At 57.9% G+C, this 24438-nt stretch overlaps 1 protein-coding gene across 1 annotated transcript; it reads left to right on the top strand.

Moving 5' to 3' along the window:
* The first annotated feature begins 232 nt into the window (after window positions 1-232).
* Window positions 233-9340, top strand: MATN1 (matrilin 1). Its single transcript, XM_053899166.1, is given in 10 exon segments — window positions 233-411; window positions 2426-2460; window positions 2462-2569; window positions 2571-2774; window positions 5205-5427; window positions 5921-6046; window positions 6506-6922; window positions 7748-7900; window positions 8690-8807; window positions 9286-9340. Coding segments are annotated over 10 exon segments (1533 nt in total). The 5' UTR covers window positions 233-317.
* Window positions 9341-24438: the final 15098 nt, after the last annotated feature.

Below are 24438 nucleotides of genomic sequence, written 5' to 3'. Positions count from 1 at the left end.
AGCCCCGTGGCGGAACCGCCCTCCGCCCACCCGAGATTTCCTGAGTTCCAGCTGCCGTTCTAGTTCCTTCGGCAGGCAAAGGAGCCCTTGTGGTCGGAGGGGCCTCTTGAGCCCAGGCCAGGCGTCTCCCTCCCTCTCTGGGCACACACACCTCCATTCAGCCCCGGCCCCGCCCCCCAAAGGGGCTAGGGGCCCGGGCAGCCACCCCCACGCCAGTGGGGGGCCGCCTGGCTGGGAGGCTGGGCAGAGAGGTTGATAAGACCTGGACCCCAGCGGCCCCCACCACTGTGCCAGCTGCTGCCCTCGCTGCCAGAACCATGAGGGCCGTCTCGGGCACCAGCCTCGTGCTGTGTGGCCTCCTGCTGTGGCTCCAGGCCCCGTGCACGCTGGGCCTCGCCCCCCAGTCCAGAGGTGAGGGGGGTCCCTGTGAGCTGGGCCACACTGGCTGACAGCCTGGGGGGGGGCGGCTGGGCACTGAGATGAGCAGAGGTTAAACGGGATCCAGGGTGCGCTGGGGTCGGGGGGCAGGGAGGCAGGGGTAGCCGGAGGCTGGCACAGGAGCAGACAGCAATGGTGACATTCACAAGGGTCAGGACAGCGGTGACCCTCAGTCTGCTCTGTTGGGGGACGCGAGCGGGACCTCTCTCTGCGGCCTGAGAGCCTTCGCTGGGGCGTCTCAGCTCCCAGGCCGCCCTCAGGGACCATGCATGGTGCAAAGGCCAGTCTCCCTGAGGACAGAGCCTACACCGAGAGCCAGCTGACGTCTGGAGCTGCACCGAGCCTGGGGCCGCGCCCACGGCTCCACTGAGTGCTACTCTGGGGTGGCCAGGGCTCCATGCTCCCTTCTCCAGCCATGTCTCGGGGTGGGGTCCTACCTGCTGTTCCATTCCCAGAGCTTTAGCCCTGGGCACTGAATCCTGGAACGCCTAACTCGTCCTGCACAGGTGGGGAAACTGAGGCCGGAGAAGGGAGGACCTGTCTGAGACCACAAAGTGAGATAGCCCCAGAGCCTCCTGGCACCTGATCCTCTACTCTGGGGTGTGGCTAATTCCCTCACCCTCTCTGGGCCTCAGTTTACCCATCTGTAGCCTTAACTAGTGGGGACCAGGAAGAGTCTGCAAGGTCATTTCTAAGGTACCTCAAGGAACTCTGATACCTAGGGCATTGTGGCTGGGGGGCTGGAACAGCCCAGCAGACCTTTCCTTTCTCGATCCTTCCTGCACCCTCACCGGGGAGAAGCTCTGCTCAGTTCTGGGGCACAGAGGGAAGGGCCTTTGTACCGAGCCTTGCCCAGCTGCAGGCCCAGGCCCATGACAGCATTAAAAAGCGAGCCTTATTCTCCCCCCGCCGCCCCCCAGACAAGGCCCGTAAAGGTGTAGTGAGCTGCTCAGGGCTGCAGAACGGCTAAGCCGGGATTCGAACCCTGATCTGCCTCGTTCCAGCCATGCTGCTGCCTCCTGGGGTGTCTGGGAAGACCTGCCTCTCTGGGGATAGGTCTCAGGAACCCACCTGGTCAGGCTGCCAAGATGGCCATGAGGAAACCCTGCTCTATCCCCTGCCCAGGGACACCAGCCAGAAGTTTCCAGGGCTGAGGGAAGCTGGGTCCACTTTGGTGACTGACTTTGATGCTGAGATGAAAAAGGCCAAGCTCATGGGCACTGCGCTGCTATCCCCTCCCCGCCCCCCCGCCCTGGGGCTGTGCCCTCCCCCCTCCCCCACCCCCCCACTCCCTCCCCGGGAGAAATGCTGCCCTTGCTATGGCAGCCACTTTGGGCTGAAACCTGAGAAGCATGATTTAAAGTCTGTCTTCTTGGGGCGCCTGGGTGGCTCCGGCGGTCGAACATCTGACTTCGGCTCAGGTCATGATCTCATGGTTCGTGGGTTCGAGCCCTGCATCCAGCTCTGTGCTGGCAGCTCAGAGCCTGGAGCCTGCTTCCGATTCTGTGTCTCCCTCTCTCTCCGCTCCTCTCCCACTTGTGCACGGTTTCTCTCTCTCTCTCTCTCTCTCTCTCTCTCTCTCTCTCAAATATAAATAAACATTAAAAAATTTTGAAACAATTTAAAGGCTGCCTTCTCCTTCGCTCCCCACTGGACACCTGCTTCTTGCCCTACACGCACTCCTGCTTGGGCCCCCGAAAGATCCGGTAAAGAGGGGACTGTCAGCTCATTGTACAGACTCATTGTACAGAGGAAACTGAGCTCAGGCAGGGGAAGTGAGTTCCCCGGGGCCGAGATCTGAGCCTCTGTCTTTCCCACGGGGCTGAGCGGTGGGGCCTTTGGCAAATGGCCTGCCGGGCCGTCCACACGCTGACAGAAGGCTGGCCCAGGTTCAATCTACACTGCCTAGGGCCTCGAGTCCTCGGTCGAAGTAGCCCCCTGACCTCGGCCCCCTGCCCTCTGCCTCCCCCCTCCTGCCCCCTCGCAGGGCACCTCTGCCGGACCCGGCCTGCCGACCTGGTGTTTTGTGGTGGACAGCTCGCGCAGCGTGAGGCCCGTGGAGTTCGAGAAGGTGAAGGTGTTCTTGTCCCAGGTCATCGAGTCGCTGGATGTGGGGCCCAACGCCACCCGGGGTGGGCGTGGTCAACTACGCCAGCGCCGTGAAGCAGGAGTTCCCCCTGCGGGCCCACGGCTCCAAGGCCGCGCTGCTGCGGGCCGTTCGCGGCATCCGGCCGCTGTCCACGGGGACCATGACCGGTCTGGCCATCCAGTTCGCCATCACCAAAGCCTTCAGCGACGCCGAGGGGGGCCGTGCCAGGTCCCCCGACATCAGCAAGGTACGTGCCCGCCCCTCCCCGCCGGCGTCTTGTTGTGTGCTGAGAGCGTCACCTGCGTGATTCTCAGAGCACCTGACGGGCTGGCCTTCTTACGGTTGTGGATTAGACCCGCCTAAGCTAAGTGGCGGAGCTGAGATTTGAACCCACTCTATCCACCCTCTGACCCCAGGACCCCGATCTGGCGAGCACTTGATTATCGCAGTTTCGCTGACCTTGGCTCCCCAAGGCAGAATGAGGCAGTCCGGATGCTTCCGTGGTGGAGCCTTTTTGGATTGAAGCCCCCACTCCGCCACACTGGCCGTGCCACCGTGAGCAATCTATACCTCAGTGTCCCTTACCTATGAAACAGGAGTAACATAACTCCTCCCCAAGGGGCCGTCGGGAAGCCTCTGGGTTCATAGTCGAAAGCGCTCAGAATAGCACCTGGCAGCAACAGGCCCCGTGTCCGTGTTAGCTCATTCTTAAAAATGATTTATTTATTTATTTTTCAGAGACAGAGAGAGAGAGAGAGAGGGCAGGGGCAGAGAGAGACAGAGAATCCCAAGCAGGCTCTGAACTATCAGCACAGAGCCCAACATGGGGCTCAATCCCGCGAACTATGAGATCATGACCGGAGCCGAGATCAAGAGTCAGATGCTTAACCGACTGAGCCACCCAGGCACCCCAGCTTATTTTTTTATTTAAAGCCTTCGAGGGCAGGGGTTCAGAAAAATGACACGACGTGCCACAAGCTGACGTCAGGAAGGGCTCTGAGTAGGGTGTGTGGAGGGGCTGCACGGACCTGGTGCCCACGGTGTAATTTTCCAGGGCTCCGTCCGGGGCCCGTGAGGCCGGTCAGGTGTTCTCTCCTCCCACAGGCTCCCGCGCCTCCCTTTCAGAGCCCTCGATGGCCCCAAGGAGTCACCGCTTATCTGCCCAGGCCCCCAGCCCCAGGGGATGTACTTCTTATCCCCATGGAGCACACGCCTGACATATGAGTGCCGAGTGAATGCAGTCCTGCTTGGGGGCGGGGTCCTCATTTTTACAGATGAGGACACTGAGGCACGGGGTTGGGGGGGGGTCTTAAGCATCCTGCCCAGTTAATAAGAGGTAGGAATGTTTACAGACAACAGCGTGTAATCCTGGCCATGACAGGCCTCAAAGAGCTGGTCTATGAGGCGGCCTGTTGGTCGTACCTTGTGAGGGCCATTTACAAACTCCGACAGGAAGTTGATGGTCACGATCACTGGGAGGATGTGGTGGCCTGGGGTGATCCTGATGGAGAGACGTGGTGAAGGGGATGGTGGTGACTGACATCTGTGGCTGTCACACCTCTAGTGAACGGTGTCAGCCCAGGGTGGACAAGCTGGGGGGAGAGAGTTCCATCGGGTCTGGGTGAGTGGGTGGCCAGCCTGGAATTCACCTGTGGGAAGCCCCGACAAGGTGGGTTCACGGTCGCAAGGCTGGACTGATGGGGGACGGGGGGAATGGGACAGGCTGGGGCAGCGGACGGTCATAGCTAGGTCAGTCTAGGCCTCTGGGGGAAGGGATGGTTCGAGACCACTCCCCAGGGGTTCCACGGGAGGGATACGGAAAATAATAGTTCCCCTTCCTGGCTTCTTACTATGAATCATCTCACCGGGAAGGTGAGCTGCATTTCCAGCCCAGGCCTGCCTCAAGCACCACACTACAGGCCAGGGGTTCGGGCCCCGGGGCCAAGGGTGGGGACCCGGAAATCAGAAGCAGGCCCAGGTCAGAAGCAGAGAAGCAGCCAGCAGGGCTAGATTCCGGGCCCCAGACTCGAGCAGAGCTGGGGGTGGCCAGGGCTGGGACCGGCCCCGGGGTCCCCTCTGTCTCCCTTCCCAGGGTACAAACAGAGGAGCGTTGTGGGAGGGGAGCAGACAGTGCTTTCCCCCACGGAAAGGGCAGGTAGCATCCTGGGGAACGGAGGGAGGTTTAAAGGCCCCTTCCCAGGGCCTAGAGGGGAAAGATGGCCAGACTGCAGGCCGAGCCGCCGTTCGCTAGCCTCGCTCGCCCTCTGGTGGCCAACGGGCAGAACTGCATGGTGTCGGGCACACTTCAACTGCAGGGTTCTCAAGAGGTCCCAGTCTGAGGAGGGAGGCAGGGTCCTGCCCTCAGATGATCACAGAGGTGTCTGCCTGAAGGGGGAGAGATCCAGAGGCCCCAGTCAGAGGGGAGAACACTTCAGCCGGGTCTTTCAGTCGGAGGAAACCTCTCTCCTCTTCTGCTAGCCAGGTCCTCCTCCCTGGGGCAAGACCGTGGCGGGGAGTCAGACCCACCTGCAGTTGACTAGCTGTGTGACCTGGGCAAGGCTGGGCAGGCCTCTGGGGCCTCTGTGTCCTCCTCTGCTAGTGATCTCGGGGGCTTACTGGAGGGCCCAGCCCAGCCCAGGGCGGGAGGAAGACCTCTCACGCGCCCTGCGTGTCGCAGGTGGTCATCGTGGTGACGGACGGGAGGCCCCAGGACAGCGTGCGGGACGTGTCTGCACGGGCCCGGGCCAGCGGCATTGAGCTGTTCGCCATCGGCGTGGGCCGCGTGGACAAGGCCACGCTGCGGCAGATCGCCAGCGAGCCGCAGGACGAGCACGTCGACTACGTGGAGAGCTACAGCGTCATCGAAAAGCTGTCCAAGAAGTTCCAGGAGGCCTTCTGCGGTGCGCGGGGCTGGGAGGGGCTGGACAGGGCTGGACGAGGATAGGGGGCTTCCGGGGAAGCAAGGGGCGGGGCAGGGATGGGGGTGTGGAGGCGGGGCCATAACGGGGGCGTGGCTGGATGGGGCATGGGCGTGGCTAAGAGCATCGGGGAGGGGCTGGACAGCGGGATTGAGTCCAGGTGGGGGGGGGTGGGCAGGGCGGGGTCGGACGGGGATGGACAGAGCCAAGGCTGAGCAGTCGGGGCAGCCAGGGCAGGGGGCGGGGCGGTGTGGGGGCGTGGCTGGAGAGTCAATAGGGGAGGGGCTGGACCAGACGGGGCTCAGAGAGTCCGCATAGGGGTGGCCAGTGGTTCGGGTCCTGGACGGAGGGCCTGGGGCTTGGACCTCACCTAGTTGGGGGGCCTCAGTTTCTCTGGGTGTGTGAAGGGCCATCCTGGCCGAGATGTCCAAGGCCCTGTGACTATGAGATTCTGAGTCTCCTCCTGTCCCCACAGTGGTGTCAGACCTGTGTGTCACAGGAGACCACGACTGTGAGCAGGTGTGCCTCAGCTCCCCGGGCTCCTACACCTGCGCCTGTCGGGAGGGCTTCACCTTGAACAGTGATGGCAAGACCTGCAACGGTCAGTGGGCTGGAGGCAGGCAAGCCCCGGGGGAGGGTGGGGAGGGCAGGGGCTGGGGCTTGGCCACCCTCTAAGTAGCCCCTCAGAGCCTCCTCTCTGCCCTTTGTTCCTGGACCAATCTGCGAAGGCGAGCGATGCCTTCCAGAACTTGGGGTCTGCAGAAAGTTATCTTCTGACTGTGGCCCTCTTTCTGTCGCGGTGGGTGGCGGGTTTAGTAATGGTGGAAGGAGTTACAGAGTCTTGAGTTCAAATCTTGGTGCCGCGACTTTTGGAGCTGCAGTTTGCAATGCTACGTGAGACAAGGCCAGGAGCCTTGGCTTTCTAGAGGGAGTTCTGAGGACGCGATGGGACAGGATAATGCCCGGGACAGAGCTTGGTGCGTGAGGGGTACCCGACCCAGCGGTCGGGAGGAACAAGCGGTCCCTAAGCTTCACCTCCTCTCCTTTCTGCCCTTCCCAGTATGCAACGGCCGTGGTGGCAGTTCAGCCACTGACTTGGTCTTCCTCATCGATGGATCCAAAAGCGTGCGGCCGGAGAACTTTGAGCTGGTGAAGAAGTTCATCAATCAGATCGTGGACACGCTGGACGTGTCGGACAAACTGGCCCAAGTGGGGCTGGTGCAGTACTCCAGCTCCGTCCGCCAGGAGTTCCCGCTGGGCCGTTTCCACACGAAGAAGGACATTAAGGCGGCTGTGCGGAACATGTCTTACATGGAGAAGGGCACCATGACCGGGGCTGCCCTCAAGTACCTCATTGACAATTCCTTCACCGTGTCCAGCGGGGCGAGGCCCGGTGCCCAGAAGGTGGGCATCGTCTTCACTGACGGCCGGAGCCAGGACTACATTAATGATGCTGCCAAGAAGGCCAAGGACCTTGGTAGGTGCTGCCTGGGCCCTGAACACCACTGATGGCCAGGAGGACAAATATGGAACAGCTCGACTGTAGTTTGTCTGTTCTGCTCGCTGCCCTCAACCCAGGTTCAACGTGAACGAGCGGGGATCGGTTTGCTCAACTCTTTCTTTCTTTCTTTCTTTCTTTCTTTCTTTCTTTCTTTCTTTTAATGTTTATTCATTTTTGAGAGACAGAGAGAGAGAGAGAGAGAGCGTGAGCGGGGGTGGGGCAGAGAGAGAGGGAGACAGAATCCGAGCTGTCAGCACAGAGCCTGACGTGGGGCTCGAACTCACAAACCGCGAGGTCATGACCCGAGCTGAAGTCGGACGCTTAACCCACTGAGCCACCCAGGCGCCCCTACCTCTTTCTTATACTGATGAGAAAACGGAGGTCCCAGAAAAGCAAGCAGCTTGTTCTGATGGTCCTTATGTAGGTGGGGCTGGGAAATTTTCCAGCTGAATGTTCCCAAGGACACACCAACTGTTGGAAGGTAGCCCCACTTTGGGACAAGCCTGAATCTCAGTTTTATCGCCGATTTAATGAGAGTGATAATAGCCACCAGGTGGACACTTGTGGGGCGTATGCACTTATAAAGCTCCCAGTACAGAGAATCAGTGCAGGTGTGACAGGTAGCAGAATCTCAACGGATGTTGTCTTTGTCCCGCAATTCCTACCGGCCTCTGTGCCTGCAATTCCAGAAGCTGCCACCAGGAGGTGTCTGTGTTGATTGCGCGGGCATTCCCCAGCAGGCTCAGCCGTGGCTGCTCCGTCCCCCAAGGCCACTGCCACTCATCCTGTTCCTCTCGGCAGGCTTTAAGATGTTTGCTGTGGGTGTGGGCAATGCCGTGGAGGACGAGCTGAGGGAAATCGCCTCAGAGCCCGTGGCTGAACACTACTTCTACACGGCTGACTTCAAGACCATCAACCAGATCGGCAAGAAGTTGCAGAAGAAGATCTGTGTGGGTTAGTGAGGCCAGAGATGGCACTGATGGGCGGGGCGGGGGGCGGGGCGCCCAGGGGGAGATCGTGGAGCCATCCTGGAACCGGCTACGCGTGGGGACCGTCAGCAGGGGTCGGGGGTGGGGGGGGCACCAAGAATTGGCAGGACCACGAGGAAGGCTGGTCAGTCTCACTTCGGCAACCAGCAGACATATTTTGATCCTACTTGGTAGGATATGATCATCCCCATTTGACGGACAGGAAAGCCAAGCTTGGGCCGGGGGGGGGGGGGGGGGGGGGGGGGGACGGGGGCAATCGTGAATAACCAGAGGAGCTAGGAGTTGAACCCAGCTACCTCCTCTGATCCTCCCATGGTAGAGGATATGGTTTCCAGAGTCATGTTTGCTCTGACTCTAGCTAGCTGTTGGGCCATGGACAAGTTGTTTCACTTCCCGGGTTCTTTGTTTGTGAAATGGGACTCATGCTTTCAAACCTCAAGTGTTGGGCGAAGTCGCCAAGGGGATATAGAGGCTCCCAGGGGCAGTGTCCTGCACATAGTAGGTGACCAGCGTGGAGGTGTTATTGGTGGAGGTTTTCCTCAGGGCTCTGAGGGACTGGGGAGACGTTCAAGGTCACTCCTGGGAGTTCGGCCTCAGAACCCTACACGCCTCTCTGTCTTCTCAGATCTCTCGGAGCCCACACTCCCCCAAGACTCCCTTGTCCTGGCCCTGGGTCGTGTCTGCCCTGCGCCCCCCTGCCTCGCCACCACTCACCACCCCCCCCTTCTCTCCCCCTACTTCCCGTCCACTCCAGAGGAAGACCCGTGTGCCTGCGAGTCCCTTGTGAAATTCCAGACCACAGTGGAGGGGTTGCTGCAGGCTTTGACCAGGAAACATATCCTTTCCCAGAGGCCACTGCAGGGGGCAGGGGGGTGGGGCAGGGCACTGCGGGGAGGGGAGAGGGGGCCTCACCCCTGTGTAAGGGGTGGTGGCGATGGCTCTGCCTAGCCTGCCTCCTTCTGGAGCCGGGCTGGACTCTGGCCAGATGGGCTGGCACCAGCTTTGGGACGGCTCCTGTCAGAAGCAGAGGCTCCTAGAAGGTCAACAGAGAAACTGAGGCAGAAACCAAGGTCTGGAGACTAGACACGCATACAGAGTCCTAGCCTTCCTCGGGAAAGCATGGTACTTGGGGACTCCCCATTTCTCAGGTTTTCTGTGACACAACTACCACCGGTCTTGGCTCAGATAGGGCCAGGCCGGGAACAGCTCCCCCTGCTCGGTCAGGGTGAAGTGGGATCCCGGATGGGGGGCCCAGTAGGCCTAAAGCTACAGGAAGCGGGGTCCCGAGTGTAGACACCACAGCCGTCACTGCCCCGCGCTGGTCAGCCTGTGTCTCTCCTTAACCCCGAGTCCACTGGAAGCTGTGAGTAAGCGGCTGGCCGTCCTGGAGAACAGAGTCGTCTAAGGCTGCCTGTCCCCGCCACGGCCTCTGTGTCTGCCCCCCCGCCCACCCCAAGCACAGCCCGCGGAGTCCTGCGTGTGTCCCTAGAGCCCGGGTTTAGTTTAGCTTTGCTGTTTCAGTGAGGGGGGGTTTGGGAGGGACAGGCCTTGAGGGCACCGGGCCTCCCCCTCCTCCACCAGCCCTGCTGGGTGTGTGTGTGTGTATGTGTGTGTGTGTGTGTGTGTGTGTCTGTGGACCTGAGGGCGGGTGCGTATCTGGAGCAGGGATGCGTGTGTGTTATGAGCGAGAACACAGGGGTGAGTGTGAGAGGGACTGGGTTTGCATTTTTTGTTTTTCCAATCCAAAGCTTAATATATTCCTATTTTTTTTAGTTAACCCTTTCTTGACTGCGAGTGCTGTGAATCTCTTTTCTGAGTTTTCGACTCCCTCCTGAAGAACAATTAAATATGACTTAAGTTAAGCCCTGAACGAGGCCAGGGGCGGCGTGGTCATTTGGGGAGCGGGACAAAGGAGTGGCGAGGGTGGCCGGGTGAGGGGGGCCCGTTGCGGGGTGGCCACAGTGGCGGTAACAGTGGTGGAGGCGGCCGTGTTCGTCCTGCCTACACAGGGTCTCGCTTCGTCCTCCAGCAGCCATGCCCGGAACGGACTTGAGTCACTCCCATGGCACAGATGGGAAAGCTGTGTCACTGGGAGACCGTCAGCCGAGCGTCAGTTGGAGGGATAGGACTTGAATCTAGGACTGCAAGACCTCAAAGAGAAAGAAGAACGATGGCACCAGATGGGTTCATTCATTCATTCATTCACTCATTCATGCAGACTGCAAACACAGAGCACATGCCCATGTCAGGCAGTGGGGAGATGGGGGCCTGGGAGACAGACACAGTCCCTGCCCCTCAGGGACTTACAGTTGAGTAGAGCGCCCTGTCACCCTCAGGGCGCTGGAGAAAGAGTGGGTTTAGGTTGTACCAGGAGTCCATGGGCTGAGTGTGTGTGTGTGTGTGTGTGTGTGAGTTAGAGATGGCGGGAGGGTCCCAGCTGCGCCGGGGTGGCCCTGGGTGCCCCCTGTCCCCCCACACCCATGTTGGAGTCCTCTTTGGGGTCTCCTTGTACTTCAACAGCTTTGCCTCTGTCCCCAGCATGGGCAGTGACACCCCCCGCCTCAGGGACAGCACAGGAGAAAGACTCCCTTCTTCCACGTGCCCCTACAGCTCTGCCCGGATCTGTCGGCCTCTCCCAGGTCCCTCTGGAGCCATGCTCCATCCCCCACCCCATGCAATCTCAACCCCTTGTCTCCCAGAGGGGGAGCTCGGGTGACTTTCGGGACCCATTCCTGTGTAATGGCCCAATTTTGGTGTTACTGCTCGATTCACACTTGAGAGCACGTAAAAGGCTCTTATGAGACTCAGGCCATCCTGAGCGGTCTTCCTGAGAGGCGGTTCAAGCAGGCAGAACTACACCACCACACCCCCAACACTTAGTGGTTTACGACCACCTGCTATTGGCGTGGTCCTGTGGGTTGGCTGGGCTCAGCTGGGTAGTTCTCCTGCTCCCCCTGGTGGTGACTGGGGCCACCCTCCTTTGGGTCTCGACCAGGCTGCGGCCTCCAGCACGGCCCGCTCACCTGTGCCGGGCCCACTCTGGTGACCGCTGCCCGGGGAGGCCCGGCTTCGAGGCTGGGCCTCTCTCTCGGTCTCTCTCCACGTAGTCTCAGGGCCTTGCCTTTGCCCACAGTCTGTCCAGCAGGGGAACGCAGCTTCTTACGTGGCAGCTCAGGGCTTCCAAAAGCTTTTTAGGTTTATGGCCCCACTTTGGCACTGTGTGACTTTGGAGGCACTTTTTTTTTTTTAATGTTTATTTATTTTTGAGAGAGAGAGAGAGAGACAGAGCGTGAGCACAGGAGGGGCGGAGTGGGAGACACAGAATCCGAAGCAGGCTCCAGGCTCCGAGCTGTCAGCACAGAGCCCGATGCGGGGCTCGAACTCACAAACTGTGAGATCATGACCTGAGCCGAAGTCAGACGCTCAACTGACTGAGCCACCAGCACTTTTTTGATTGAAGCAGTTTCAGGCCAGCCCAAATGCAGGGGGACAGGGGGAGGCACATGCCATTTCTCCATGGGGAGAGAGCAGGGAAGAATTTGTGGCCACCTGCAATCCATAGCAGGGTCACATTCTCTGGCGCCCTCCTCGGGCTCCATTCCCTGCCTTGGCCATTCACAGGACACCCAGGAAACCCTCTCATCAACGTTAGACACGGCTGAGCCCGTTTCTGTTCCATGCAATGCGAGAGAGCCCTGACTCAGCTGATCATTCACCTCTGTCTCCTACCCACGGGGTGGTCTTGTGTCCTGGGCTCACTCTTTAGTTCCAGGACCACCCTGGGCTCCGGGCCTGCGCCTCAGCTGCCTGGCAACTTGGCAGGGCCCTTCGCCCCTCTGGGTCCCCCGTCCACATCCAAGGAGAAGGAAGCCGGTGTCGCCTCGCGGGCGCTGCAAGGTGGAAATGAGAAGATGCGTGGAGAGCACCCAGAACAGTGCCCACTCACCCCTTGCATCCAGAGTGCCTCCAGGGGGTGGTTCCCTGGCCTCAGGGACACATCCAAACCTGCCAGGTCCTGAGCACCTGCCTTGTTCCCATCTGGCACCCATGTTCCTCAAAACACTGCAGCCACTTGGCCTCCAGTGGCGGTGCCACCTGGGACACCCGTTCCTTGCTGGGAGACGGCCCCAGAGCGCACACGATGGCTCCGGCCCAGCTGTGTCACATTAATGGGTACCCATCCTCCAGCTCCGCCAGGGGGCAAAGACAAGGACAGCCTTGCCTCTGGCCTGAGTGCTCCAGGGCTCAGGGAGGTGAGGTGTGGAGGGTGGGGTGAGCCTGCAAGGCCCTGGGGACAGCCAGCCAGCTCCCTCCTTTAGTTCTGCAGCAAGCAATTGCCCAGCCCCCACACCAGGCCCTCTTCCAGGCCCCAGGGGTAGAACGGAGCCCAGAAACAGACACCAGTCCCTGTGCTCCTGGGCCGACATTCCAGCCTCACGGTATTTCTCCCTCTATGAGCCTGGACAAGCCGTCCCATCTCCCCGTGAGCCTTAGCTCCTCATCTGTTACACGGAGAGATGATCCAGAAACCAAGAGTAAACCAGGAGACTCTCCAAAGGGACGAATGAATGGTGTCACTCAAGGACCAAAAGCTGTCAACACTTCCTTGATGAAGTCAGACAAGACAGAGGAGTGCCCCGGCACCTGTCTGGCCTGGCAGAGACCAAGCATCAGTCTCAGAGCCTCCAGGAACCGCCCCATGGGGAAGCGACAGCAGAGGGCTCAGTGGCTCCGTCTTTGGGGTCAACGGTCCTGGTGTGAGTCCCCAAGGCTCCTTGCCTGGAACAGACTCCTTCATTTTCTGACCTCAGCTTCCTCACCAGTAAACAGGGCAACGGCACCTTCCTCACAAGTGGTCGTGCTGAGGGCTCTCAGATGGAGGGCTTGGTGTGGTGGTGGCCAGCCTTGTGGGGCTCCCCGGGAGAGGTGGCTTTGCAGGGATCTGTGGGCTGTGCCTGCAGGGGAAATCCGGAAGTGAGGGGCGTGTGGAGGGCAGTGGTGCTGAAAAGGGGCCTATGACTCCGGGAGGGAGGCGCAGGGACGGTGAAGTCAGGCTGCGGGGCCCTAAGGGCAGTTCCGGTCTTAGCTTGCCCTCCTCCCTCTTTCCTTCCTCCCCTCCTTCCCTCCCCATTTACTGAGCATCGCCAAAGGACAGAGCATGGACCAGGCACTCAGGATAAAATAGAAAATGCCCGATGATCTCTGGCCTCGTGGTGCTCCCAGTCTAGAGAGGCAGGCAGACACTGGACAGAAAGCCTCCCGGGGAATCCGGCTGTGGTAGCCGGCTGAGGACTTAGTGTGCCTTATCAAGGGGCCTTTCTTGAGAGCAAGGTGAACTTAGCTTTGCTGCCCGGGACAGGGAATGTTAAGCCCTGGGCACATAGTAGGTGCTCAGCAGATCCCAGTGGCCAATATCTTCCCCGGTCATCCTCTCAGTGGTCAGCAGGCCACAGCTCGGCAGAAGGTGGGCCTGGCCCCAGAGGAGCCTGGCCCCAGGGGGCCCATGGGAAAGGGGGGCAGGTTTGGACCCCCACAGAGGGGCTGGTGGGAGCCAGGCATGGGGTGAGTGCCCGGCCAACCCGGCTGGGGGTTGGAGAAGGTGTTGGCACAGGGAGGCTGATCAGAACCCAGAGGCTAGAACTGACGGGCCCGAGGCTGTGATTGGCCTTGTGCCGGGTCAGGCCTGGCTCAGGCTCCCGTCCAGGCTGAGCCGAGGTGGGCTGGGGGGATTTGGGGCCTCTGGGGCTGAGCCTTAGGATTTTCCAAGAGGCACATACCTGGAGGGGGCTATGTGCCCAGAACTCACCCATTTTGGAGTGGGAGAGGGCTGCTTTCTGCTTCCAACAGTCCTGCTCAAGGCATCCCACGGCAGAAGGGAGAGTCCCAGGGTGGCTGGTGGGAGAAGCAGGTCAGGTCAACCCCCCAGAGATTGGACCACAGGCACCGTGGGTCCGAATGGGCTGAGTTAGGGCTCTGGGTTGCAAGTGACAGAAACACGACACCAACCAGCTTTAGCGCAAGAAGGGAGTTGATGGGACCCCGTGACGGAAGGCGCTGGCGGAGGGGCTGGGCTCCGCGATGTCCTCAGGCCGCCGGCTCTCTGTACCCTTGACTCCGGTCTCCACCCCAGCGGCCTCATGTCCAGCCAGGCCCTGCTCTCAAGATGCCCCCACAGCCCAGACTCATACCTGGCCAGCTCTGAGTTCAGACTTCAGGCTCACATTGAGTCCTGTGCCCTCCCTCGAGCCACCACTGTGGCCACGATTGAACAATCACCGTGGCCAGAACAATCTGAATGGGGGAGCCAGCTCTCACGGGACCATGCCGCTGGGCAGGGGCTGGGATCTTGGGGTCTTCCCGCCCCAAACTCCTGCCAGACTCCTCTCAATTCTCCCCACATCCGCTTCAAGGCCCCACGCCACCCACGCTCTCCATGTAATCCCCACATCTTTCCCTGTTCTCAGTTTGATTAACAGAAGGTTATAAACAAGTCCCAGAAAGAAAGAAAACCAGGGTCTCCCCAGGGCACCCACAGTCTATTGGCAGATGGCAAGTTACTTTGTAACCGATATTTTTGTTGTTTTGATTTCTGTATAGATAAACAGGACCGACCTAATTAGGATTTTTTTTTTTTTTAAATTCCTGTCTTTCCCCAGGTCTTGGATTACAATGGGAGTCCCTTGGCCCCACAGTGAATTGGTTACCAGATTTCAATAAGGGGTCTGTCTTTGCAATTACAGTTCATTAACGGATTTACAAGGGAGGGAAGACGGCACAGTCCGCTAAGGGGATTGTTTTACATTTCTTCTCTTTTAATTACATGATTTTCTCCTGGATCAATGCTCTGTGAAAAATGGTGGTGGTGGGGGTGGGGGGGAGTCCCAGCACCCCATGTGTTCCAGCTGCAAATGCAATTAATATGAGAGGAGATAGGAGCTGCCCGGAGGCTGCCTGCTGCCTGGGTGTGGGCCCCCCTCCTCCGGAGCTGGGCAGCTGGGTCACGGTCACGGGAGCTCCGTTCGCAGGACGGTTTGTTGATGTGGGAGGGGCCATCTCTGCTCCTGGGGTCAGAATCAGATGTAGGTCCCCCACTGAGTTACCTTTTTTCCATCGTCCACTAGGTGCGAGCTGTTATACACACAATTTTGAATTCAAACTTCCCAGTGATCTCTTGAATAAATTTGTTTTACAAACGGAGAAACCACGGCTGCCAGAGGTAAAGTGCCACACAGCCAGTAAGCAGCAGGGCTGGGGTTTGAACCCTGAAATCTCTGGCTCCAAAGGCAGGACTCTTTCCGAGATTCAAACTCACTATGATGAAAGGGGTAGTTCTAGCCCTTTCTGTACTGGTTGGGACCGTGGCAGGTTAACTGGTTTCCCTGCCTTGTTCTTTAGTCCATTCTGCACACAGACACCGGAGTGATGGTCCTGCAGTGCACATCTGATCAGGTCACACGCCTGCTCAAGAACCTTCTCTTGCTCCCTATTGTCCCCAAGATGAATTTCAAACTTAGTTGGACACACTAGAACCTAGATGGTTTGGCTGTTGCCAAGGCCCGTTGGAATCCAAATTTCCTGCTGTCTTCACTCTCCCTTTGCTGCTGCTACCTGGGTGATCCAGTTTCTCCATCTGTGAAATGGACCCCTGGCACTGGGTAAACTGATCTCAAGAACTGCCTTGGATCTTAGAGTTGAGGGATCTTAGTGGCCTGGGGCTGCTAAGGAGGAATCTGGCCACAGGATGGCAGCATGAGCCCAGGAATGGGATGGCCGGCCTGGCAGCGGGGGCGGGGATGGGGTTCAGCAGCAGTCACAGCGAGCTGGGCTAGTTCCTGTCACTTGTGGCACTCAGTAGCCCACGATCAACCCCTCTAAGCCGCCCCACCCTCCACTCACAGAGACACCCCCAAGGAAGCAGCAACCTGTCCCCTGGGGCCGAGCATGGGTAGGGGGTTTCTTGGAGACGGTGGTTCTCTCCCCACTGCAGCCTGCCGTGCTCAGCTATCCCTTGCCCTGAGATGCCCTGTGAAGGGCCTGGGCTGGATGCATCTCTCCCGGGGCTCGTCCGGGCTCTCCTGGGGGAGGGGTGGCCGCTCACACCCGAATGTGGGGGACCGGGTGGGGGACTAGGTAGGCACCCCAGGGGCATCTTCCTGCTCCCCTCCCCTCTCTTGTTCCTATGGGCAATGGCCAAGACTTTTGTCCCTAAGTCAGGGTATCAGAGTCTTTAAGCAAAGATAACTGCAGCCTGAGTGGGGGAGGGGGTATTAGAGACCCCGAAGCAGGCATGACTGAGGGGCCCTAAAAAGGCTTCTCGGGCACCCTGGATAGAACATGAAGTCTACAGTCAAAAGGGCTGGGGGAGAGTCTCGGGGCCCTCCCTGACGTGCTGTGTGACTTGGGGCACCTGACTGCCCCTCTGGGTCTCAGTTTGCTCACCTAGGAAATGGGGACAACGTTTCCCACCTCTCTGGGGCGTGCAGCCTGAAACGAGGCACCTGGGGCAGGACGAGTTGTCGTCGGGGCTCAGGACGGAACCCCATCTTTGCCGGGGTTTGGGCCCAGGTGACCCCCCGGCCACAGGTCTCCCACCGGGGCTTCGAGGAGGAGACAGCACCTCCTCCAGATCAAGAGCTGTCCTTTCCTCCCTCGTGGCAAACCTCCCAACAGGTCAGAACGTGTCCTCTGCTGTGGCCCCCTCAGGTCCTCAGGGCCTGAAGTGGCTCCTTCCTGTCTGTCCCCTCCTGCAAAGTGCGAGTGTCTGTCCTACTCGGTGATGGCGACGGTGACAGGGAGCGTGGGGTCTGCAGGGGGACAGCCTGTGCCCAGACCCGGGTGTGAGCAGCAGCTCCACACCCGGGCCTGTGTGACCTTGGCGAGTCCTTAAGTCCGGGAGCCCCTGCATTGCCGGCCGCTCAGACCCGGCCACACGCTGTCTTACTTGGTCCACGTGAGGGGCCCCTGCACTCCAGCCACCAAGCAGCTACGACAGCGCCGTCCTTTCTCAGACGCCCGTCTGAGAAGGTGACTGTGCTCAATTAAGCCCTGGGATTCGAGCTCACCTCTGCTTCCCGGGGCCTTGGGAAATAGACACACTGAATGAGTATGAATCTGGGCCACACAGCACATATCTGCCCCCTCTGTGTCCCATAGCCTTTCAGTGGTGATAATAATAATTTATCGATAGTGATTTATAGCACCTTACCGTATAGATAGTATATTATACATACTTCCAGATAACACGTGTATATTATATATAAATAAAAATATACGTATATATAATATATAAATAAAATATGTAAATAATATAACCATGTAAATAATAAATATAAACATAAACACTATATTATAGATAATAAAATATAGTATATTATATACCTATAAATAGTAACTGATAAAAATAAGTCCATGGATAGCTAACATCTGTCAGTGCTTACTATAAGCTAAGTAAGCATTATCGAAATAGCACCAATCTCATTAATTCCTTATAGCTACTTTGGATGGCAGGACTATCCCCATTCTACAGGTTGGGTAAAGCGAGTCTCAGAGAGCAGAAGGGACTTTGCGGAGGCATGTAGAGGCTCTGGGTCTTGCACCCAGGCCCGTCTGTGCCATATGGCCTCCCGAGTCTTCCTTCCTCCAGGGGAGACCCCTTTGGTGTCTTCAGTGCTCTTTGAGGTCCATAGGGTTGGGGTCCGGCCTTGCTCGTTCTGCCTCTTGGACCCCCTCCAGCTTGGCCACGCCCCCTACGGCGAGGGCCAGCCTCCACTTGCACCTGGGGCCTCCCTGCTTGCTGCCCCGCTCAGGCCACGGTTGGCACGCATTGCTGTTCGGCATGTGGCCACAACTTGGGAAGAAACTTCCCTCCTTCTTGGTATCAGATTTTCCCTTGCAGTTTCCTGCCTTCATTCCTGGCAGGAGCCCTTGGCCGCTGGACAACAAGCACCGCCCAGCCTCTCTCCTGTGGGCGGGGCAGAGCCAGGAATTCTGTCCCGAGCCTGGGGCTTCCTCCAGGAGCCAGGACTGGTGGGGAGCGCGTGTGGTGAGCACCCCCAGGTGCATCCTATTCTCAGGGGCCACTGGGGCCTTTGCAGCCTTTTGATCCCTTCCTCATGGGGCCCTGGTCAGCCGAGCCCCCTCCAGCCGCCACGGGGCTCCCTTTGCCGAGGCCCAGGCCGGGGCAGCAGGCAGGGGCGGGGCCTCCCGGGCAGAAGGAGAAACTCCTCGGCGGTCCTGGGCGGGGCTGGGGGAGGCCACGCCCTGTCCACCCACCCAGATCCACCTCCTCCCCGCCCCTCCCGGCCTCTCAGGCAACAGCCCTGGTGCCTCCCAGGGAGGGGCATCTGCTCCGGGTGAGTCAGAGACAGGACGACTAGGACGAGCGGTGCCCAGAAGAACGTTTTATGTTTACCAATCGTGTGTTTATTTTAATGAGTATCAGGGAAAAAACCCCACAAGCAATTAATGCACGAAACCCTTGATTTCATGGATATTATTGCTCAGGGTGAGGCAAATTGGAAAAAGGAGCTTATTTTGAGCCGATTTGCAGGGAACCTTGAGTCAATACGGTGCAGGTAGAGGGTGAAGGTGGTAAAAAGCCCAGAGAGGCCGGAGAAACAACCGGAGCTTGGGAGACACCGGAGGCCCCTGCGCCGGGTGTGAGATCCCTGGGGGGGTTGGCCCCGCCTGTGGCTGAGGGATCGTGGACAGGCCACTGCTCCCCTGTGTATCCCACTCTCCTCCTCTGTCACGCGGGATGTCACGCAGCTCTCGGGGCTGTGGAGAGGGGTAAATGAGGTGAGAAAGGTGGAGTGCTGGCCTGGAGCCTGCCGTGGGGTCAGGGCCCTGCTATGGTGGCGGCCGTGAGTGCTTTTATTATTGTTAGCATTAGTAGCCCTGTTATCACCAGGAGCTCATTCTAGGTGTGGGACCTATGGCTTTCGTCAGGGAAGAGGGCTTGTCACCTCTTCCCCTTGCCCCCCCTACCCCCCCGCCCCCCACAAGCAGCTCCACCAGGGGCGCCCTCCTCAGGCAGGTCTGAGTGTGAGTCCAGCTGGGCCACCCGCTGGGCGGTGACATGGACTCTTGGAGTCACCATGTCCTTGGTTGTGGACTGAGACCAAGAGAACTACCTCACAGGGGTGTGGCTGTGAGGAGCAACAAGGAAAGACAGGTCAAGTCCGCAGAACAATAGGGCTTCATCCTGTGTGTGTTTGTCCTCCAGTGGGGTGAAGATCTGCCGGTTGGGCAGAATGAGTTCTGTGAAATCCGGGTGGGTGGGGTGTGGTCTAGCTGAGTGCTAGATGTGTTATCCCGGATATGCTTATCTGTCTACCCATCCATCATCCTTCTGTTTGTCTGTCTATGCATCATCCATCCATCATCCATCCATCCACCCATCCACCCATCCATCCATCCATCCATCCATCCATCCATCCATCCACCTGTTGTCCATCTATCTATCCACCCATCGTCCATCCATCCATCCATCCATCCATCATCAATCTCTCCAACCACCCATGCATCCATTCATCCACTCATCATCCATCCATCTATCTCTCCACCCATCGTCCATCTATCCATCCATCCATGCATCCATCCATCCACCCATCGTCCATCCATCCATCCATCCATCATCTATCCATCTCTCCATCCATCCATGCATCCATCCATCCACCCATCGTCCATCCATCCATCCACCCATCCATGCATGCAGTAAATGGTGGCAGGGGCAGTGGAGCCATGCTGGGGAGTTACGATGCATCTTGACTGTGACAATTGCTGTGCAGGGTGTGAGCAGGGGAGGAACACAAGCAAATTTGGGTTTGAAGGTCCCTCTGGCCACGGCGTGGGTGTGGACAGGGCTGAAGGGGGAAAGAGGCCAGTCAGGAGGTACTAGCTGCAATGCAGGCTGGAGGTTCGAAGGTCAGAGTGGCCTTGACAAGGGCAGTGCCATGGGGAATGCGTGGGGACTATGGCAGGCTCAAGAGTGGGTGTGGGGAGGCAATAAGCTTACATGGCTGATTTTGGAAGTTCACACGACCGTGAGGGGAAAGAGAGGGTGACAGATAGTGGGAACATCAGGTTCAGGTGTGCATGTTTGTTGTAAGGTGAGAGAGACCTGAATAGATAGATAAATTGAAAAAAAGATGAAAACTGATCCTCCTCTTCCCCTGGACTGATTGGGGGTGGGAAGGGCTGGTCAGAGCCACTCTGGGCCCCAGACAGCGGGAGGGGACACAGTCTCCATCTTCAGGAGGAGAAAGGGGAGGAGGAGGGCCTTGTGAAGGCCGGAACATTTGGGTATTTGGTGTCAGGGATTTAGGGGGTTCCTATTTTGAGACTTGGATTTTCTTTAGGTAGAGGAAGTGAGATCACCTGCTGAGAAGGACAGGAGAATGGGAGGGGAACATGAGGAGGGCTAGGGGCTGAAACAGTCCCCTTGTTGATGAGGTCTTTGGGGACAGATGGGGGCTGGGGCATGACTCCAGGATCCCCTTGGCTTTGTGGGGATGAGGTGAGGTATACATTGGGGTGCTGGGTCTCGGTCTGGGCTCTGGCCTGGACTGAACATGGGCCATTGTCTAGGCTGGCCCCCACCTGATATTTGAACCTGAGCTATCCAGCCTGCTGTGTCCCTGTGTGTCAGGAAACCTGCTGTGGGGAGGGCCCAGGACATGCATCCTAGCTGGTCCCCTGATGCCTGTCCAGCTCAGTGCTGCTGGAGGGTGCTTTCTAACATGTGAACTTTATCCTGTCATGCCCAGTTCAAGAACCTTCAGTGGCTTCTAACTGGTTGTAGGATCAAGTTCAGCTCTCTTAGCTTGAAATTCAAGTCTCCTCAGAGTCTGGCCCTGCTTCCTTTCTGGCTCTGTCTTCTCCCTGCTTCCTCTTGAGACACCCACCTGTGTTCTGTACTTGAGGTCCAGTCATGCTGAGCTCTTCCTCAAGCAAGCCAGGCTCTTCTCTCCCTCCTTTCTTTGGCACGTGCTGTGCCCCTGCCCTGAGTGCCCTTCCTGCTGTGCTGAGACTGGTGATCACTTAGGCACCCTCTCCTTTTGTCCTCCCTGACTCCCTAGGGAGAGTCTGCTTCCTCCCTAGTGCTTCCTTGGGACTCCCAGCAGGCCTCTGTTCCAGCCCCAGTCAATGGTCATCTGCCTGCAGCCACTCTCAGTGGGCTAGAAGGTCTGTCAGACATCGGTGACAGTGTCTCTCTCTAGTCCCTGACAAAGAGGTTCTAGGTTCTTGCTATGAATCAGCAAGAGGAAGATTGGGTGGATGGATGGATCGATGATGGGGGGGGGTGGATAGATGGATGGATAGATGGGGTGGATGGATGGATGGGTGGATGGGTGAATGGGTGGATGGATGATGGATGGAATGATGGATAGGGGTGGATAGATGGATGGATAGATGGGGTGGTGGATGGATGGGTGGATGGGTGGATGGATGATGGATGGATAGATGGATGGGGGGTGGATCGATGGATGGGTAAATGGGGTGGGTGGATGGATGGGTGAATGAGTGGATGGGGTGGGTGGATGGATGGGTGGATGGGTGGATGGGTAGATGGGGTGGGTGGATGGATGGGTGGATGGGTGGATAGATGGATGGGTGAATGGGTGAATGGGTGGATGGATGATGGATGGAACGATGGATGGGGTGGATAGATGGATGGGTGAATGAATGGATGGGTGGATGGATGATGGATGGAATGATGGATGGATGGATAGATGGATGGATAGATGGAGTGGTAGATGGATGGGTGGATGGGTGGATAGATGGATGGGTGAATGGGTGAATGGGTGGATGCATGATCGATGGATGGATGATGGATGGAATGATGGATGGGGGTGGATAGATGGATGGATAGATGCGGTGTGTGGATGGATGGGTGGATGGGTGGAAAGATGGATGGGTGGATGGGTGGATGGGTAGATGGGTGGATGGATGCACAGAGTCAGGAAATGTATCTTCAGGGAAGGAAGGAGCCTGCAGAGAGCTCAAATTCTGCCTCACCTCACATTTATCGATGGCCCACTCTGTGCCAGGCACACAGGCTTCATTCTAATCCTCACACATTCTAAAGCCCCCCCAGATAGGGACATCACTCTCCTTTTACAGATAAGGAAGCTGGAGCCCAGAGAGGCCCAAGGCATGCATCCAAGAGGTGAGAGGGCGGTGGCTGGAGCATCGGTTTCCCTGCTGCCAGCGTGGGGCCCTTCCTGGAGCTTATACCCACTGCCCTGAGCCCTGTGCTCCGTGCCTGATGGAGCCTGTGGGAACTCTTGGCTATTTCATGTCTATGCTGCTTGGACACAAGGAGAATCACGGGCGTTGGAGCCAGACAGGCCTGAGTGGGGATCCTGGCCCTGTCACTGAGAAGCAGGTGACTTGGGTGTGCCAATCACCTCAGATAAAAATTGACAGAGGTTTCCAGGGCTGTTGCAAGGATTACATGAGATAAAGTATGTGAAGTGCTCACCAGGGCCCCCACTCCAAACACAACCTGCCCCCCCATTCTCTCCCAGGCCAGCCCCCCAATCAGGTCGTCGGCCCCAGTGTCTCTCCCCTCGACCCTGTCCCGACTGTCTGTGCGGTTACTATAGCAGCCACCTCGGCCCCCGGGCACCAAGTGGAAAACAGGCTGGAGCGGTGATGAGGTTCTGGGCTGGCTCCTGATGGCTGTGGCTTCACAAGCATCTTCCCACATGGAGGCAGCCTGGTGTCCGGTCCTTGAGCCAAAGGCCTGTTCTGTCTTAGCCCAGGTGGGTGCAGGTGTCCCTTCTGTTCACATCCGGCTGGAAGAGGCCAGGTAGCAGCGGCCAGAGATGCTCACTGAACCCCCAGTTCACAGCAAGCAGGTTGCTGGTGCCCTGGCCACCTGGCCGCCAGTGACTGCCCCTCCTCTCGTGTGTGGGACTCTGTCTCCTGGGGCTGCGGGGGATTTAACTCCCATCAGCCCTGTTCCTCTCCTTCCCATGGCCAAGTCCGCCGGGCTCTGGGCTCCGGGTTCCCTCTGCTGCAGGTGCCCGGGGACCCCAGGTCTGCTGGGCGGGGAGGGGCCCCTGGGCCGTCCCAGGACTGTGATCCGGCCTCCTCCAGAATTCCAGCCTGCCTGCCTCATCTCCATTTCTGCCCTCCCCAGATCCCATTCCTTTCCTAAGAAACCCAACTGAACGCGCAGATGGCTTTTGCTCAGAGCCTACCGGGAGCACCCCTGAAGAACAGTGAACAGGGAGAGACCTCCACGGCGGAGCAGGGCGAGTCATCAGGAAAAACCAACAGAACTGAAATGGAACACTCCTCCCTTCTTGCTTCCTAAGCTGCTGAGTTTGAGTGAGCCACACCAGAAAAATTCTAGTTGGCCTCCAAAGACTCTGTCCCTGCTATTGTCATAATTTATTCTAAAGGAAAACATTTCTGAAGTGTTCAGCTGGGACCACATCTGCTCAGGTTGTTCTTTTCCTTTTTAAAAAAATTTTTTTAAATGTTAATTTATTTTTGAGAGAGAGAGAGAGAGAGAGACAGAATCTGAAGCTGGCTCAAGGATCTGAGTTGTCAGCACAGAGCCCGACACGGGGCTTGAACTCACAGACCGTGAGATCGTGACCTGAGCTGAAGTCGGACGCTTAACCGACTGAGCCACCCGGGTGCCCCTGCCCAGGGTTTTTCTAATGGTTTTTGTGACTTGAGGCTTCAAGTCTTACGAGCGAGTGCAGGAGTCCCAATGGTGACCTTACCTGGGTTATGACAGGTGACAAGCCCCACTGAGAAGGTACCTATGGCAGGACAGAAGGGGTACAGCCCACACCTGCCTCCCTGGGTCGGGGGGCTGGGGACCGGCACGGAGAGAGAAACTGGAGGGTGTCCCAGCCCTGTTCTCCAAGCTGGGGAGTGGTCTCCAGGGGAAGCGTGTGTGGGACAGTCCAAACAAGCAGTTTCAGACTGGTGTCAGGGACCAAGAGAGGGGTACTTCTCTGCTGGCAGATTAACCAGGCTCTGGTGGGGGTGGGGAGGACGTAGGGGTGGGAGCTTCTGGACGTTTCATTCAGCACTGAGGGCTCTGGCTCCTGGAAGGGAGAGGCTGGGAGAGAGGGAGAATGCAGTGGAAACTCCCAGGGATACCACTTCTTAGTGCCAAGAGGCCCCTGGAGATAAACCACTGAAAAACCTCCTTCTAGAGATACTGAAATGTGAGAAGCCCATCCCTTTCCTCATACAGCAGGGGCATTTGTGAATGTCAGTACCATTCATAGCATCTGAGACGCACAGAATCTTGGAATTAGAACATCTTTCACAGACTCAAAGACGCGTTTTATAGAATATTTGAATTGCAGGATCTGAGCATTTTGTCTTTATACTGAATCCCAGAATTACAGGATCACAGATGCAATCACGGTCTCATAGGCCTGCAGAATCTTAGGATTTAGGAATGTCTACAAAAGACTTGGAACACCATCGAAGCAGTCAGAGAAGCTGGGAATTGAAATGGAAATCTTG

The sequence above is a fragment of the Panthera pardus genome, unplaced genomic scaffold (genome assembly GCF_024362965.1).
Source record: "Panthera pardus isolate Hobbes unplaced genomic scaffold, ASM2436296v1 HiC_scaffold_11, whole genome shotgun sequence".
NCBI classification, from domain to species: domain Eukaryota; kingdom Metazoa; phylum Chordata; class Mammalia; order Carnivora; family Felidae; genus Panthera; species Panthera pardus.
Note: the sequence above shows the minus strand (reverse complement) of the source record. Positions and strands in the feature narration are given on the sequence as shown.